The 16,867-nt window shown below is 41.0% G+C and overlaps 2 protein-coding genes across 2 annotated transcripts; both read left to right on the top strand.

Annotated features, from left to right (window-relative positions):
- The first annotated feature begins 469 nt into the window (after positions 1-469).
- On the top strand, positions 470-4,098 carry emc3 (ER membrane protein complex subunit 3). The gene is made up of 9 exons (XM_046383841.1): positions 470-717; positions 1,127-1,298; positions 1,390-1,447; positions 1,648-1,741; positions 2,116-2,220; positions 2,364-2,445; positions 2,587-2,666; positions 3,057-3,139; positions 3,223-4,098. Exons 2-9 carry the CDS (start codon positions 1,144-1,146, stop codon positions 3,349-3,351), a joined length of 786 nt encoding a protein of 261 aa, XP_046239797.1. The 5' UTR covers positions 470-717; positions 1,127-1,143; the 3' UTR covers positions 3,352-4,098.
- Positions 4,099-4,382: 284 nt separating this feature from the next.
- Positions 4,383-16,367, top strand: usp4 (ubiquitin specific peptidase 4 (proto-oncogene)). The gene is made up of 22 exons (XM_046383840.1): positions 4,383-4,650; positions 5,886-6,013; positions 6,168-6,298; positions 6,415-6,541; positions 6,641-6,786; positions 7,455-7,516; positions 7,660-7,806; positions 9,512-9,629; positions 9,759-9,932; positions 10,036-10,194; positions 10,437-10,661; positions 10,838-10,921; positions 11,040-11,134; positions 11,217-11,399; positions 11,632-11,858; positions 12,030-12,251; positions 12,347-12,417; positions 12,501-12,616; positions 12,709-12,858; positions 14,206-14,309; positions 14,746-14,834; positions 15,035-16,367. Exons 1-22 carry the CDS (start codon positions 4,499-4,501, stop codon positions 15,155-15,157), a joined length of 3,033 nt encoding a protein of 1,010 aa, XP_046239796.1. The 5' UTR covers positions 4,383-4,498; the 3' UTR covers positions 15,158-16,367.
- Positions 16,368-16,867: the final 500 nt, after the last annotated feature.

The following is a 16,867-nucleotide window of genomic DNA, read 5'->3' as shown; positions in this document are numbered from 1 at the left end:
AATTAAAGATTATTTTCCAGCTCATGAACAGTAGGCAACAGTTATCGTTTTATCGTTTACAAGCATCATTTATTGCTAAATAGATGACATGTTTCTCTGTTTTATTGATCTTTCTTATTCTTTTAGTGTGACATAACTCTTATAGCATCAGTATTGTTAAGATCTGCCATCTCTGATCTGCAAGTCTATCTGCATCTTCATTACATTTGATTCCTATGTGAGCATAAAAGAAAGTGTAACACAGAATGCTATGCAGCTGATACTTGTATTAACTTTGAACAAATGTCTTCAAATCCAGTAACAACTAAAGAAACTGCCTGAAAACGCCAGTTCTCCTACCTTCAGCTGCCAGTGTGTAATTACTCCACAACATGATCACCTAACACCATGAGAGAACTTTTCGCCCTGAATCTCCGTCATGGACCACAGGCTGTTAGACCGATACAGATGTTTCCTCCATCACCGCGGGGTGGCGCTGCAGTCCCGGTGAGATGCAGATGAACTGCAGAAGCAAAAATCTGCTCTTATCCTTACAGTCCACACCACAGCGCGATGGCCGCAACAGTGGATGCGGACTACTAAATAATTGTTTCAATTATTTAACTACCTCACACAGCGCTTGGATTGCGCCTGTTGCCGCTGAGAAGAACACTGCAAGTGGTGGGCTAAGACGACTCTCCAGCTCAGACCAACTGTGACCCGGGTACCAGGAAGAAGGTAGCCCGTTAGCTAACGTTAACGTTAGCGAACCACTAGCGTCACTTGGGTTAATAGGCGGTTGTTTAATAAATCACCGCCACTGGTTTATTAAAGAACATATTGTTTCCACTTAGTGAGGTGTTGTTTATGTTAGGTTAATTTACGTTAGTTCGCTAGCTTGATACCTATGATTATGATTACTTTAATGACGCTGGCTAGCTAGCTAAATGAACTGACAGCCCGTCCTTCTGTAGTGCCAAGGCTCAGTCGTAGCTTGACATAACTCACAGCTTCGTGGTAATTTATCAGACTATTAGAACTAGTAGTCCTCACGTTAATTAGATGAACTAAAACTGAGTTAAACCTGTCTGCTAGCCACTGGAAGTGTGTTGTTTACGCTCGATTTGCTGTGTTTTTGACTCCTTAGTTAAGCTACCAGGCTGTATGGCTGAACCGGAGCTTCTGTTGGACTCCAATATACGACTTTGGGTGGTGTTGCCCATTGTCTTCATCACCTTTCTTGTTGGGGTGATTCGTCATTATGTATCCATTCTTCTTCAGAGTGACAAGAAGTTGACGTTAGAACAGGTTTCCGACAGGTACACAGTATTTATTGGTAAAGTGGAAATGTTAAAGAAGAAAGAGCAATTCATTAGATTGGCATGTTTTCACGTTTGTCTCTTAATTCAGCCAGGTTCTTATTCGGAGCAGAATACTCAGAGAAAATGGAAAATACATTCCCAAACAGGTATTTTTATTTATATTGATTCATATTAATCTAATCTATTAATCATATTAATCTCCATGAGATGAGTTGTCCACCTCATGCAGATGTTATTGTCTAAAATGCAGAGAATGCAAAACATAAAACCACTGGTCTTTGCATCTATCTATCTGTCTATATATGGTGTGTGGCACAATGTTACTGAAAATCTCTCTTTGTTTTAGTCTTTTTTAATGAGGAAATTCTACTTCAATAATCAAGAAGATGGATTTTTCAAGAAGACCAAAAGAAAGGTTGTTCCACCCTCTCCGATGACCGGTAATCCTTCACAGTATTTTCCAGTGTACAGAATTCAGTGTTAAAATTCACAGTGACTTCATGATGAAGGCAGTTTAAATTAAAAATGTCTGTGTCACTAAAACTGTTCAATTTAATAATAATCCAATTTATAACTTTTCCCATGTGGCTAAAAGATTCTACCCTTTAGCCAATTCAAAACGTAAACTGAATAAAAGAATTTCAGGGTGTTATTTCGGGAGTAGGAGTGTTTTCTTCTCCTGTATTATCTTGCAAGAACCAGCATTGACATAAAAATTAAATGTTTATAATTTTGTAATGAAAATGTTCTCCTCTCAGGTATTTATTGCTCTGTGTCTGAATGTATTTTTGTTGCTCACTGTATCTTGACACAGATCCCAGCATGCTGACAGACATGATGAAAGGAAATGTAACCAATGTGCTTCCCATGATCCTCATTGGAGGGTGGATCAACTGGACCTTTTCAGGATTTGTAACAAGTAATACTCTTACTCTCTTGCAGCTTGTCATGCAGAATGTGCCGTGTACACTGAAAAGACTTTTAATTTGTCTTGTTCCTAAATAAGACGTTGTTGTCATGGAAATTCTACATTGAGTTCTTTCTGCGTTGTACTTCCTACAGCTAAGGTTCCCTTCCCTCTCACTCTGCGCTTCAAGCCCATGCTGCAGCAGGGAATAGAGCTACTCTCACTGGATGCCTCCTGGTAAGCGAAAAAAAATAAAAATAACCCTAACAAGATCTGTAATCTGCCTTAGTCAGTATGTATTGATATCAAGATACTTAAAATTGCATGTGACTGTCATGTCATTTGTTCTGTTTGTTTGTGTGTGTGTTTATCATCTAGGGTGAGCTCAGCGTCCTGGTATTTCCTCAATGTCTTTGGACTTCGAAGCATGTACTCATTAATTCTGGGTCAAGATAACGGTAATGTAGCCAATCTTGAGATAATTTTGAGTGTTTCGTTGCAACAGATTATAAAATTAGATGATCATAAGAAAATGTTATGTGTGCTGAACCGCTAAAAGGCATTTTTTCTTTTTACCACTGTTGCCAAGTACTTGCTCGTGAGGGAAGGTTGGGTCTCTGTATGTTCTAGACCTATTCTGTTCAGAAAGTGTCATGAGATAACTTTTGTTGTGATTGGCTGCTGCATAAATGAGAAATTTCAACGGAATTAACAGCCCTGTTTCATTTGAAGGTTTGGCTAAGGATGAATTCTGGCCAGTGATATTTGCAGATCAGTCTAATTCTGGAATGCCTTATCTATGGTGAAACAGCTTTGCATTCAGATAATTCTTTTGTCAATCCCCACAGGTGCAGATCAGTCGAGGATCATGCAGGAGCAGATGAGCGGTGCTGCAATGGCCATGCCTGCAGACACAAATAAAGCTTTCAAGGTACATACTGCAGTTTCAGCGTAATCGATTAGTGACGGTGGTCTTTGCTCAGTTGTTCATGTGATGTCTGTCCTTGATTTTAGGCTGAGTGGGAGGCACTGGAGCTGACCGATCATCAGTGGGCACTGGAGAGTGTAGAGGAGGATCTGATGAGCAGAGAGCTGGACTTTGATGGCATGTTTAGCAAGGAACTTCCCAGTGGTATCTTCTGATGGCCTGGTCACTTCTACATGAAGACTTCAGTTTGAATTTTGGTCATTGCAGGGATTTGTTTTTGGTTAAAACCACAGAGATGGGACAAATCGCTTCATGTTATGCAAAGTTTACATTCACTTACTTGTGGTCTTTGTCTTTTCACATGTAATACCTTTTCCATTCCTGTCTATAAAATATCTGAAATGACTTAAAATAGGCTGGTTTTTGCTGCTGTCTCTTTAGAAGGAATTGCTTTGTTATCTTACCTTTTAGACATGCAGCGGTTTGGAAGATATTAAGTGGCTTTTTGCTTGTTGAAATGCATTGTTGTTATTATTAGTATTATTATTATTAGCTTTCAATTGTATGCCATCATAATGCCATTAGGTAATAGAATGTGAACTACCTACTGCTACTTTTCTTGTTATGTCATGCAGAGCCACACTAGCTGTCTCATTTTTCATATTTATCTTTCATCATGCTTAAATAACAATACACTACTGTTTGTTTGGTTTTTTTTTTTACAGGTCTGAATTATGTTTATTTAATTATTCTTTAACAATCTTTAACCACTCCTTCACAGATAATAGATCAACTGTTCAGTGTCAACTGCCTTATGTAGAAAACAGACCCAGAACTGATTAGCTGTCGGCAGAGGATATGTTTTTGTGTTTGAAATATTGTGTTTTTGAAGTATGTAGACAGTTTATTTTGTAATGTAACTCCCCTGTGTTTTGTACAGCATAAAGCCTGTTTTGACTAAATACCTGGTTTTATTTGTTATAGTGCACCCCTCTTTTTCATTATAACAATTAATATGCATATGACTAGTATTTCAGTAAGCAATCACACTGTGCAAAGTTGATATCAGTGCTATGATTTGTTGATGCCCCAGAGGGTCATAACACTAAGCGGATGTTTTTGTAAAGTAACTCTTGGTGGGCTGCTGCTAGCCGAGGACACTTGGTGATCAAGCATGTGGAGATTCTGTGACTGACCGGTGCCGTGGTGGTGATGACAGGGGTCATGCTTGACTGCTACAGCGCCCTTTCTCGACTGTGACCTGATAGCAGCCGGAAGAATGTTTCTCATGAGCAGCGTCCCGATGCTCGCCCATGCGCGTTTCTTCCATCCGCTCGTTCACGATACCGGCACACTCGCTGCATGATGGCCGAGGGAGGCGGACCCGAGTCGGGTGGCGCGGCGGACTCCGACTCGGAGCCGGTAGCCGCTCAAATGCCAACACCCTCAACCGAAAGTCAAAAGCAGACTATTGGGTCTCTTCTGAAAACAACTCTAAGAAAGGGCGATGAATGGTAAGAATCGGCAGAGGCCAACCTTACCTCGGCGTATCAACTAGCCTTAAGCTAGCTGGCTAGCTAGCTAATATTAGCTTGTGATAAACAGGAAATGCTAACATGCTAAATCGCGCAAGCTAACGGTAACAGTAGTTACAAGCCAGCAATCGAAAGCTGCTGTGCTCCGGATATTTTGGCCGGCTAGTTAAACAAATTAGCAGGCTATCTGCTAGCCAGCCCGAGTTCATAGTTTATTTTCCAAGAGTGGTTCTGTAGTAAGAATCATTAACGTTGGGCGTAAATGGCAAAATGTACATACCTAGCCAAGTGATTTATTTGTTTGGTACTTAAACGTTAGTGCCTGTTTTGTGACAAGTTAGATGACGTTGGCAGCTGTGGTGGCTAGTCGGTTGGTAGAACAGGCCCTGGATTCAGATGGTAGATTCTCCTGCCAGTCAGACCGGCACGTTGCTAGATCAGGAAATGGGCCTGTCGGCAGGAGTAATACAGTGTCGTTACCTGCTTGTAGTAACATGCCAGTTTAAGTTGTCTGACAGGTTTCTTGACTGCACAGCTATCTCTGTTAGCTTACTTTGTTTCAGATCTTAAATACCACCCAGGCTGTGGCATAGTGCAGCCAGGGGTATTAAAAAGCCTTCCCTTCAGTCATTAAATATTACAAGAGTCAGATAAACAAGAATTTCATCTACCTTCTTTCCCGGTAGAAATGAAGACCAACCAACGTTATACCAACGTTACACTTTCAGCACGTTCACATAGTTGTTGAAATTGGTCCGGTAGAGCATAAAAACACTGTGTTTCATGAAACTGTATTTAGAAATGATCGACTACTTAATCGCATTCAAAGCGAAATGTACTATTTTCCATAAGCACCTTTCTGACAGTGGTTGCACAAAACCCAGTGCCATGACCCAGCTTCTTACAAAGTGAATACTTGCTAACAAGCCTATTAACTAAAGGAGATCCTTGCTTGGGATGAGATTAAGTCAGCCCAGCCTGCTGTTGCTGGATCTGCAAATGCCAGAGTAGATTGGTGTTGCCTGATGCTTTGGGTTGGCATTAGGCTGAGTGCATTGTTTTCTAACCCCATGAACTGTATCATCTCTTGATGTCTTGAACATATCAGGTGACCAGAATTCTTTTGTGAATTCTCAGATTTTCAGAGGAAACAATTAAGTGTCTCTCAATGCATGATACGTGTGTTGTTAACTGTCACCCAAATTTTGTTTTAGGTATCTTATAGATAGCCGGTGGTTCAAACAATGGAAGAAGTATGTGGGATTTGACAGCTGGGACATGTACAATGTTGGAGAGCGAAGCCTCTATCCAGGACCAATTGATAACTCTGGGCTGTTCTCAGGTAATACTGTCATCTTTAAAGAGACATCTGTTGGATGTTTCTTTTTATTGCTCTTGAGCACGGCACTAAAAATAGATGGATGGATAGATAGCTAGAGATTGAAATGGTTGGGGTTTTTTCATCGTCATTTTGTTTTGTTTTTTTCCCCTCAAAGACCAGGAGACGCAGGCTTTGAAAGAGCACCTTATAGATGAGCTGGACTATGTCCTTGTACCTACTGAGGCATGGAATAAGCTTGTCAGCTGGTATGGCTGCCTTGATGGTCAGAGGCCCATTGTCAGGAAGGTAATGCTGTTGAACACACACACACGCACACATATATATATATGTATATATTACTATCAATTATGGGTTAGGGTCAATTATGGATTAGGATCCTAAATGTTTTCTTTATCCTCCAGGTTGTTGAACATGGCATGTTTGTTAAGCACTGCAAAGTGGAGGTCTATTTGCTGGAGTTGAACTTGTGTGAGAATGACAACATGGACAATGTTGTCACACGTCATTTCAGTAAAGCTGATACTATAGGTGAGGGTTTTATGGACTTAACTTTGCCTGTATATATTTTGTTCACATATATAAAGCAAGAAAGATAATGAGAAAATCCTCCTAATCTTGTCTTTCCAGATACTATAGAGAAGGAGATGAGAACGCTGTTCAATATCCCGTCAGAGAAGGAGACACGGCTCTGGAACAAATACATGAGCAACACCTATGAGCAGCTGAACAAGCCAGACAGCACAGTACAGGATGCTGGTCTGTTCCAGGGGCAGGTAGCGTAGTGCTGTGTTATTCAAATAACCTTCAGATCACTGATAAACCCTCTTCCTCATTTCTTTTGAAGAACTCCACGGCCCAGAAATATATTAGCACTCAGTGTGCATACATAATTCATTCATACGCAATGTACAAAATAATAGGAACATTTGAGAGTCTAATGCAATACATTAGTCCTTCAATAAAATATATAGTGTTAAGACTATAATGTGTAATGCTTGTTGTGTCTGTCATGTTGGTTAGGTTATGGTTCAGGTGTGCTAATTTTTGATGGTGAAGTGTGATGCTGTGCTGTGTTGTAAGTGCACAGTAAAGTACTACGGTTATGTTAAGTTTTGATGGATCTTCCCTGCAAAAAAAAAAAAAAAAATTGAAATTTTTTAATTCCAAGCCATTGTATTGAATCACTTTCAACTGTATATGTGTTCATGTTGTTGTGCCTCACGTGCTTGTATTTTATAGTAGCATTGTCAGAGGCAAATGTTGAATGTACTGCAGCAGCTATTGAGCTATTGTCCTAAAACTGTAAACTGAAGGTCAACAGCAGACTTATTACACATCACAGTAAACATGTATGGTATTAAGTTCAGGCCTGAGACCCGATAGCTCTGACATGAAGGTCGGTTGTACCAGCTTAGCTCTCATTCAGCTTGTTTTCCCACAGGTGCTTGTGATTGAGCGGAAGAATGAGGATGGCACATGGCCCAGACAAGCCTCCCATCCCAAGTAAGTAAATATGTAGTTATTGTGCGTGTGTGTCTGTTTTTTTCTTTAGTCGTTCAGGAAAAGGAGAAAAATTAGATTCCCAGTATAGAAGTGACATTGCAGTTTGAGGTAATGTTTGCGTGTGTTCTGCTTTTGCTCACCAGATCAAGTACTACTCCATCCAGGAATTTCACTACCTCCCCAAAACTCTCCTCTAACTCATCAGCCAGTATCTCCTCAGCTGTAACCAATGGAGACAGCAGCTGTAGCCCTGGCTACACCCTAAACAACAGCACATCCACTGGCAGCAGGCAAGAGTTGTTATTGTTGACCCATTTTAATTTACTTGTCTCACAGTTACTTCCTCAATTAGTTTCCAATTGATTGTATTTTATTGTGAGACCTAATCATGTAGCTGAAAAAAAGTTAATTCCACAGCTAATATTTCTTGTGCATTTGCATTATAGGGGAAATTAAAAAGGAGATTTTTGCACACTACTGTTTAAGACATTTATTGAAACAGTTCATCAGTCAGACGGTTCAGTCCGTACAGACCTTCATCAGGTCTCTATTAAAAGGGCCAATGAAAGGACAAAGACGCACCTCTTTGTCCTTTCCTTCATTACACACTGCAGAATCATGAGTATGTACTTTTCCTCTGTCCATTTATATAATTAGTTCTAATCTTATACTACTTCTGTTTGTCAGATTTCTGTTTTTTAATGTCATTTTTGTCTTTGTTTACTTTTAAATGCACACTGTGTGTCAGCCGGAAAAGCGCAGCATGTCGACAGCCATTTAACAGCCAGTTGGTATCTAATTCGTACATTGCATTAGGAAGCCACAACAGCATAGCTTAGACATGGTGAAGAACATGTAATGAAAGAACACACTGTAACTGTACTGTGGTAGCATGGGTCCATTACAGTGCTTCTGGCAAAGACATTATGGCTGGAAGGTGCTTACATTTGCTCTTTATCAAGTTCACTGCAACCTAGAGCTCAGTGGGATTACTGAAGATTTGATTAACTGCTTTGTGGAAGTGAAGGGGAGAAAAAGCTGTTTAATTACGTATAGAAATGCACCGGTTTACCAGTTTATTGGGTTTGTTTAAGTTCATTTAATTTCACTTAACTTTGGAGACTGATTGCGTTATATTGAAAGGTGTTTAATAGTGTTTTACCTACTCTTCTTTATGCCAACAAAAACTTAACGCAGTATAGTTCATAAAGGTAAGTTTAATAACAGGGCTGTTATATTAGATAGCATTAGGTGTTGCTAATAAACTGGCATCTCACTGTAGATTATATTGCCACAGCTTACTCTAGAGCAAAGCATCATGGTCAAATTAGTAAGCGTGAAGAGTAGTTTTTAAGAGCGTACAGAGTTATTGGGTGTAGTAGAAAATGTAGTATACTGAGAAAGATTCTTGCCTGCATTTAAGCTCAGCATAATGGTGCAACAGCTGCACTGTATTCAAAAAGCTTTGATATGCCTATTGATTGCCCTTCACCACCTCAAGAGGCCTTTTGACGCTTAAGGTGTATGTAATATTTACAGTCCACTTTTAACTGCAGTCTGAGTAGACTAATTAGTACCATAATCACATTCCTGCTGAATTACAAGCACATGTGTTGTATGGTGTAAAATAGAAGTTAACAGATTTGACTCAGTTTAATATGTTATATCTCATTTAATTAGATATAAAACAAAAGTGTTATTTCAGATGTTGAATGAGCTGCACCAAGCTCTTGTGATCATGAGTATTTGAGCTTATATTTGTTCAGGATTTGTATGACTAAGTTTGCCAGTACTCTAAATAAGAACGAGGTTGTGATGGTGGCAGCCAGCCAGTATTCTTTGTTGGCAGTTCAAATAAAGATGGCATTTTGTTAGTTTGAATATATCCATGCACCATATTTGAATGGCTCATTTAAACAAACGCCTGAAATACTGGCTTCATCACAGCACAGTGTCTCTAGTATACCAGCAGTAACAGATCTGCTCTCCCAACAGACTGGGGGGCTACAATTCATACAGCTCCTCCTACAACTACAGAGAGTCCCAGTCCCAGCCTGGTCTATGTGGTCTGAGTAATTTGGGCAACACGTGCTTCATGAACTCTGCCCTCCAGGTAAAAACAACAAACAACAAAAAAAGCCTAATACTACTGTTACAAAGTTCCACTCTGAGAAAGTTCATGGCCATATTTGTGGGGTATTATTGCTTAATCCTTATTTTTTTTTTTTTCCTCCTCTTTCAGTGCCTGAGCAATGCATCTCCACTCACAGACTACTTCCTCAATGACCAGTATGAGGCAGAGATTAACCGAGAGAATCCTCTGGGAATGAGGGGTGAGATTGCAGAGGCCTATGCCGATCTAGTAAAGCAGATGTGGCTCAGCCGTAGCAGCTACGTGGCTCCACGTACCTTCAAAGTAAGTTATGTCAAACATCTTGAATCTGAAATTGTTTATAGTACCAGTTCGTCAGTTTTAAAAATACAAAGAAAGTTCATAAAATCTCTGTTTTTGTTTCCAGACCCAGGTCGGACGCTTTGCCCCTCAGTTTTCAGGCTACCAGCAGCAGGACTCACAGGAGCTGCTGGCCTTCCTGCTGGACGGGCTCCATGAAGATCTGAACCGTGTCAAGAAGAAGCCTTACTTGGCCCTGAGGGACGCGGAGGGCCGTCCGGATGAGGTATATCACAAATGACATGACAGTTGTTTTCAAACTCGGAAGATGCAGTGGTTTTTCAGACACATTTTATTTCTCAAAAAGGTAACTGCATTCAGACTCAGTCTGATGCTGCTTCAGTATCTATATTCATAGTCACTCTTCGTTTTGTTGTGGTTTAAGTTATGAAACTGAAATGATGATTTATTAAATTGCAAGGCCTAGACATAACAGTTTTTTTTTGTTCTTTACTTGTGTAATTACAGATTGTTGCCAAGGAAGCCTGGACAAACCACCGCTTGCGCAATGACTCTATAATAGTTGATATTTTCCACGGCCTCTTCAAATCCACTTTGGTGTGCCCAGAGTGCTCCAAAGTGTCTGTAACATTTGACCCTTTCTGCTACCTCACACTGCCTTTACCCATGAAGAAGGACCGCACCATGGAGGTTTTCCTGGTGCGATCAGACCCTCAGTCCAGACCCACACAGGTGAGGTGGAATTAAGTGTCAGAGTTTTTGCTTTAGAATTGAACAGTTCAATATTAACAAACGGCAACATTGTTTTCCTTTGTACTTGCGTGGATTTTTGAAAGCTCAAGCGGGTAATTGAGCAGTTCACTGACTTGGATCATCACCCACCTCCCCTTTTTTTTTCTGTCTTACAGTATCGAGTGGTGGTCCCCAAACTGGGTACAGTAGCAGACCTGTGCAGCGCCTTGTCCAAGCTCTGTGGTTTCCCTCCAGAAAATGTTAGAACTTAGAACTTTTACGCCACTACAAAAAAGTAGTCTTTATACTTCCAGCTTTATTATTTTCTTTGTCTTGGGTTGAAATTGAAATAAGTGCTAACTTCACTTGTCTTTCTAGATGGTGGTGGCTGACGTTTACAATCACAGGTTCCATAAAATTTATAGACGAGATGATGGCCTCAACCAGATCATGGAAAAGGATGACATCTTTGTGTAGGTCTTCGTCAGTTCGTCACTGTGGTTACTGTTTAATACTAGGTGTCTGTGTAATGTGAGTGTTTTGTATCATTTGCAGGTATGAGGTAGAGGAAGAGGACAGTGAGAGGATGAACCTGCCTGTATATTTCAGGGAGCGCCACTCCAAACATGCTGGAAGCTCCACAAGCACCATGCTGTTTGGCCAGCCTTTACTCATCACTGTGCCCAAACACAACCTCATAGCAGATGTTCTGTATGACAAAATCCTAGAGAGGATTGGGTAAGCATTTACTGCGTGCATAACAATGCAGAAAATTATATGTCTGCGCAGTGACCGTGCAAAGAGAGAGAGTTCGAGGAATGGAGGGAAAACTGATTGTAATAATTGAAGTTGCAGAGTAAAGTTGCATGGTAGCAGTTTTCAGAACCCATAAAGCTATATAACAGATATTTAAAAAAGATTGCATTGAAGTGAGTGTGTGTTACCTAATCGCTCTTGTTTCCTGTTGTAGACGCTATGTAAAACACTCCCAGAGCCCTAACAGTGAAAGCAGGGCCTCAGCCTCAGCGACCTTTGCCAGCTGCAGCCAGGCTCCTGAATCTTCCACATCATCTAGTCTCAATGCCAGCCTGGGTGGCTGTGGCAGCCCCCTGTCAGACGGGGCCTCCTGCAGTGCCAGCTCCAGTAATGGCAGCAACCACTCAGGGACCTGCAATGAAACTAATGGGCTGTATGATGGTAAGCTGCTCATATTATATCTCACTAGATACAAATGAATGCAAAGGAAAAACCCATCAGTGTTGTTACCCATTATATAGTTTATTTTATATTATTATATAGTATATTTCAGCTATGCAAACTAACAAACAAAACAAATATTCAAAAGTGACTTTATCTGTAACTGCTCAGGTGAGGAGGAGGCTATGGACCACCAGGTGAGTCCAGAGCCAGAAAATGGCCACTCTGAAGAGGAGGAAGAGGAGACCTCAGACTTGGAAAATGGGTCTAAACGTGACGCAGCCAAGCTGTGTTCTTCGCCCCCCAGGCTCTTCACCTTCAGCATAGTCAACTCTTACGGAACAGCCAACATCAGCCCGCTGCCTTGTGATGGAAACGTCCTCCAAATTAATCGTAAGCATTAATCTTCTAAACTTTGCAGCGAATGTTTTCATTTTCTCAAGCACTTTGTGTTGATGCAGTGCCTCCTGCCTTCTCTCTCTGTGCAGCACATTCCACTGTGGCAATTGACTGGGACACGGAGTCAAAGAAACTGTGTTATGATGAACAAGAAGCAGAGGTCAGTGGGTTGATATTCATCTGACAATCCTGTGACAGGATATGTAAATGGTCTATTTATATTTGTGTAAATATTATGTGTAGGCCTATGAGAAGCATGAGAGTATGCTCCAGCCCCAAAAAAAGAGAGCCACTGTCGCTCTGAGGGAATGCATCGAGCTCTTTACAACCATGGAGACACTTGGAGAACACGACCCATGGTAAGGTATCGCAGCTACAGCTTCATTCAGAGTGAAAGCTCAACCTTTGTCACTATCTTCATCATGGAAACATGATCTTTTTTTTTATTCAGGTATTGTCCAACATGTAAGAAACACCAACAGGCCACAAAAAAGTTTGACTTGTGGTCGCTGCCTCGCATTCTGGTCGTTCACCTAAAGCGTTTCTCCTACAACCGGTGTTGGAGGGACAAGCTGGACACAGTGGTGGACTTTCCCATCAGGTAACTTGACAGAGTTAAGAAGAATACTTTTGATGTTTCTGCTAAAGGGTAAAGGAGTGTGTCTTTTTATTTCCAGTTGTCATTCGATGTCACTCTGTGGACACCCACGCTGTTGTGAGCTGAGGGCTATACAGGCAAACTAATTGGAAACATATGATTCTGTGCAGTCAGTGTGTTTGTGGCCATTAAATTTTAGATTGAACTTAATAAATCTTAATACTGGAATAGCCAAATAGCCAAATTTAAACAGCAAATTTCTTTCTTGGCAATAGAGACATGAAGTCCTTCCCCTTCCAGTGGTCCAGGGGACATTATTTCAGAGAAGATAGGCATATATATATATTTAATGGCCGAAACTCTAAGTCTTGTCAAGTCATGAATTCCACAGAGCGATAAAAAAGATAATTTTGCAGCTCAAGAAAGTCACAGCTCATCACAAAACTGTTAATAGAGTGTGAAAATACATAAATAGAAAGACCACACTCCCAACAGTCACCAAAGTGATGACCCATGACCAAAACCTTGTAATAATCGACCCGCATGATAGCTTGTTTACTGGAACCAACTACCTTTTCACATAACTGTAACTGTCAACATGGCCAGACTTGTAGTGGTTGGTTTTGGTGAAGCGTACGGCGTGAGACAAGAGATTTATTTCACACAAAACTAAATGGTACAGTACTATCCTGACCACAATCAATTCTTGAGTTCCAAAATTATCTTTTAAACTGGCCAACATCATATGTGTAACAGGATCAAAAAATAATTGGCCTCTTTCCATTAATCACCATGCGTACATTTTCTGAAATAAGGTCCCGTGGGGTGTGCTAGGGAAACAATCTTGCCTTCTGCAGGAGGAAATGCAATATTTATTGTAGTTTTAAGGAATGGACTCTCCAGAGAACTGATATCACACTCCAAAGATCAGTAGCACCTGTGTCCTTACTGTCCTAGTCTGTTTTGGTGTTCAAATTAACAGCTTTCAGAAAGTAGCTTTTTAACTCTGCCTGAGTCGACCTTTTCTTCAGTTGGCACAGTCCAAATTTTCCCCTGTGTTTTAAAATAGAGAAGTTGCCTCAGGATTACTGCATGTGGCCTAATGGCTGCCAGTCTCACTCTTGATGCTGTGTGTGTGCAACACATACTCACCTCTGTTGAGAAACTTGATCCACCAGAAACCAGAACAAACGTTGCTGAAATCCTGCTTTAAAAAAAGGGCTGACTCATGCTCACTAAGGATGTCTTAAAGTTAGACTAGACTGTGTTTTTGTTTCTTGGTTGTTTCTTGTTTCTTGGTTATTTTAACTATTGTTTTCACCCTGATGGTATTTTTTTTTTTTTTGTTAGGGATCTGAACATGTCCGAGTTTGTGTGTGACCCCAAGGCCGGCCCCTACACATATGACCTCATCGCCGTGTCAAACCACTATGGAGGAATGGGAGGGGGTCACTGTAAGTCAGCCATCGCTTTTTCTTCTTTTCTATGTTATTTTAACCTGTTCACTAAGCCGCAGGCTGATATCCCTTCAGCCTTTGCCTGTGAAGAGCTTATTAACATTAAACTACTTTATTTCCAGCCACTCTATAGTTCTTGTGTCAGCACAGTTTGTTTAGTCCTCAAACTTGCACACAATATGTGTCAGCAGATGGTCTGCTGAACGACCACTGTGTCTCCATGGACACTGTAATCAGCCACAGCACAATGGGCAAAGTGCCTCGTGTCTTTTTGTTGTCTGTGGGCTCACTGTCGAAGTTTTTTTTTTGTTTTTTAATATTTGCTCTGTCCATTGATCGTGAACTGGTCGAATAAGATTGTTATCTCTTCCTGGTTGAACGAATGGCCTCAAAAACAGCTATTGTCAACGCTGCTTTCCCTCTGTTTTCACAGACACTGCTTATGGCAAGAATAAAGTGGATGGAAAGTGGTATTATTTTGATGACAGCAGTGTCTCCTCTGCCTCAGAGGACCAGATTGTGGTGAGTTTGGACTCTTTAATGGTCATAGATTTTGTGTTTCCTGTAGTTGAATGCCCTCAGTATACAGTGATCCTTCTTTTTTTTTTCATCCATTGATGGATGTTTGACAAACATAAGCCCTCAGCCCTCTTGGCTTTCTGTCCTTGGTTTCGAGTGTCCCTGTTTTTGTAATGTAACTCTACTCTTGTCCTGCCTTGCAGACAAAAGCAGCCTACGTGCTGTTCTATCAGCGCAGAGATGAGGAGTCCCCCTCCAAACCTCAGCCTTCGGCCTCACTGGGAGGAGCCCCAGAGGCAGCCGATGACCACATGGACACAAACTGAGGAGCATCGATGTGGAAGGAACACGCACTGAAACACATAGACACTCGGACGCACACATGAAGCAACTTTAGTGACAGAGGACCCCACAGACTTAACATTATTAACCCTACCTTCCTCCGTATTTTATTTGATTTCTGTCTCGTATGTTGTCAACTAGAGCCAACAGCCTGGTCAGAAGAGTGACCTGAGAGACTTCCTCCCTGCAGCGGGTGGCCTACTGAATCCTGAACATAGTTTACTAGTCTGGGACTAAGAGGAGTATAAACGGATATAGATCCTCTCACTGGATGAACAGAATGTTAGAAGTGCCCTCAGATGCGTAGATAAAAAAAAATGTTTCTGTTGCCCACAAGTCAGAAATATATATATATATAAAAAAAACAAAAAAAAACAAAAGCCAAATGCAAATGCTGTTTCAACCAAAGCGTTTCAAGGTATTTATGGTGAAATGTACCAACTGGTAAGACATGAGCAGGATGCTGGCATTGTGCCTGGATTTATCTCTGATAACACTGCTGTTTTGAGGTAAATGCAACTTTAACTGCGCACATGGATCAATACACATGCCATGGCCATTGAAAGAATCCTGTGACCTTATTCCACCTGAGTACAGTGGATCAGTTATGTGGGATCTTGCTGCTGCAGTCCAGCTGTGGTCTGTGCTGCAATCCAAACCATAGAGGGGATTTCAAGGTTTTAAGGTCTGCGTCTTGACGTGAGTTGTGGCAGAAGCAGTTTTTCGACCCTGTCCCTGTTCAGCTATCATTTTTTGTTCTTTGACGCACAGTATGGGCTCTGCTGTCTCTCAGACCCTAAACCCATGAGAGGAGTCTCACCCTGCTAGCTTTTTTTCTCTTTTTTTAACAATGGCAATGCAAAAGCGGCCTTTTGATTCCTGCAACCTAACTAAAAGGAGGCACTTTGAATTCTCCATGAGTACATGATCTACCTGCTTCTGGTGTATCTAGACATTACAGAATCATATGGTTTGGCCTTAGCGTTAAGGGTTATGGTCTGTCATACTCTTCCAGATCATTTTAATGTGTCTTATAAGCATATTTTGATTGCTGCCTGATTTGACTCCTAGCTCACCTGCAATGGCTTGTCCTTACTCGTCTTGTACATTAATGCAGCTCTGTATGAAATGGCTCTGTTATTTGATACCTTCAAAGCACACTGAGGGAAGCAAAATAAACTAGTATAAAAGTGGTGCTTTATTCATGAAACTTGAACCTGCTCCTTGTCACAAGGAGCGATCTCCTTGTTTCATCAGATGGTGTCAGGACAGCATTCTTGTTGAATGCAGGCTTTTGGAGCCAACCGTTTTTCTTCCAGTGATCACTGCTCTGCTGTTCAGAAAAACATGACCAAATTGTTTCTGTTGTTAGCATAAGAAAACAATCCCTGTTTAATCCGCATGGGATCTTTATGGACACATTGTCACAGGATGCACAGGTGAAACAGGTGTCTTGTATGAGTGTGACTGAGTACGAAACAGAATACGTTTACTTAGACTTGGTCCCAAGCCGCGTCTAGTGAAACAGGATGACAATACTTAATGGATTTATTCACTTTGCTGCATTAACAGCATGTTAAAGAGCCCTTTTTATCTGTCGGTCCTGCCATCATTATGCCATTCAGAGGTGACTTCTTAAATATAATTGTATATGCCTATGATTAGAAAAGCTTTACGTCATATCTGTAATCCTA

This window comes from Scatophagus argus, chromosome 3 (assembly GCF_020382885.2).
Source record: "Scatophagus argus isolate fScaArg1 chromosome 3, fScaArg1.pri, whole genome shotgun sequence".
NCBI classification, from domain to species: Eukaryota; Metazoa; Chordata; class Actinopteri; family Scatophagidae; genus Scatophagus; species Scatophagus argus.
The sequence above is the reverse complement of the archived record's forward strand: the minus strand, read 5'-3'. Positions and strand labels throughout refer to the sequence as shown.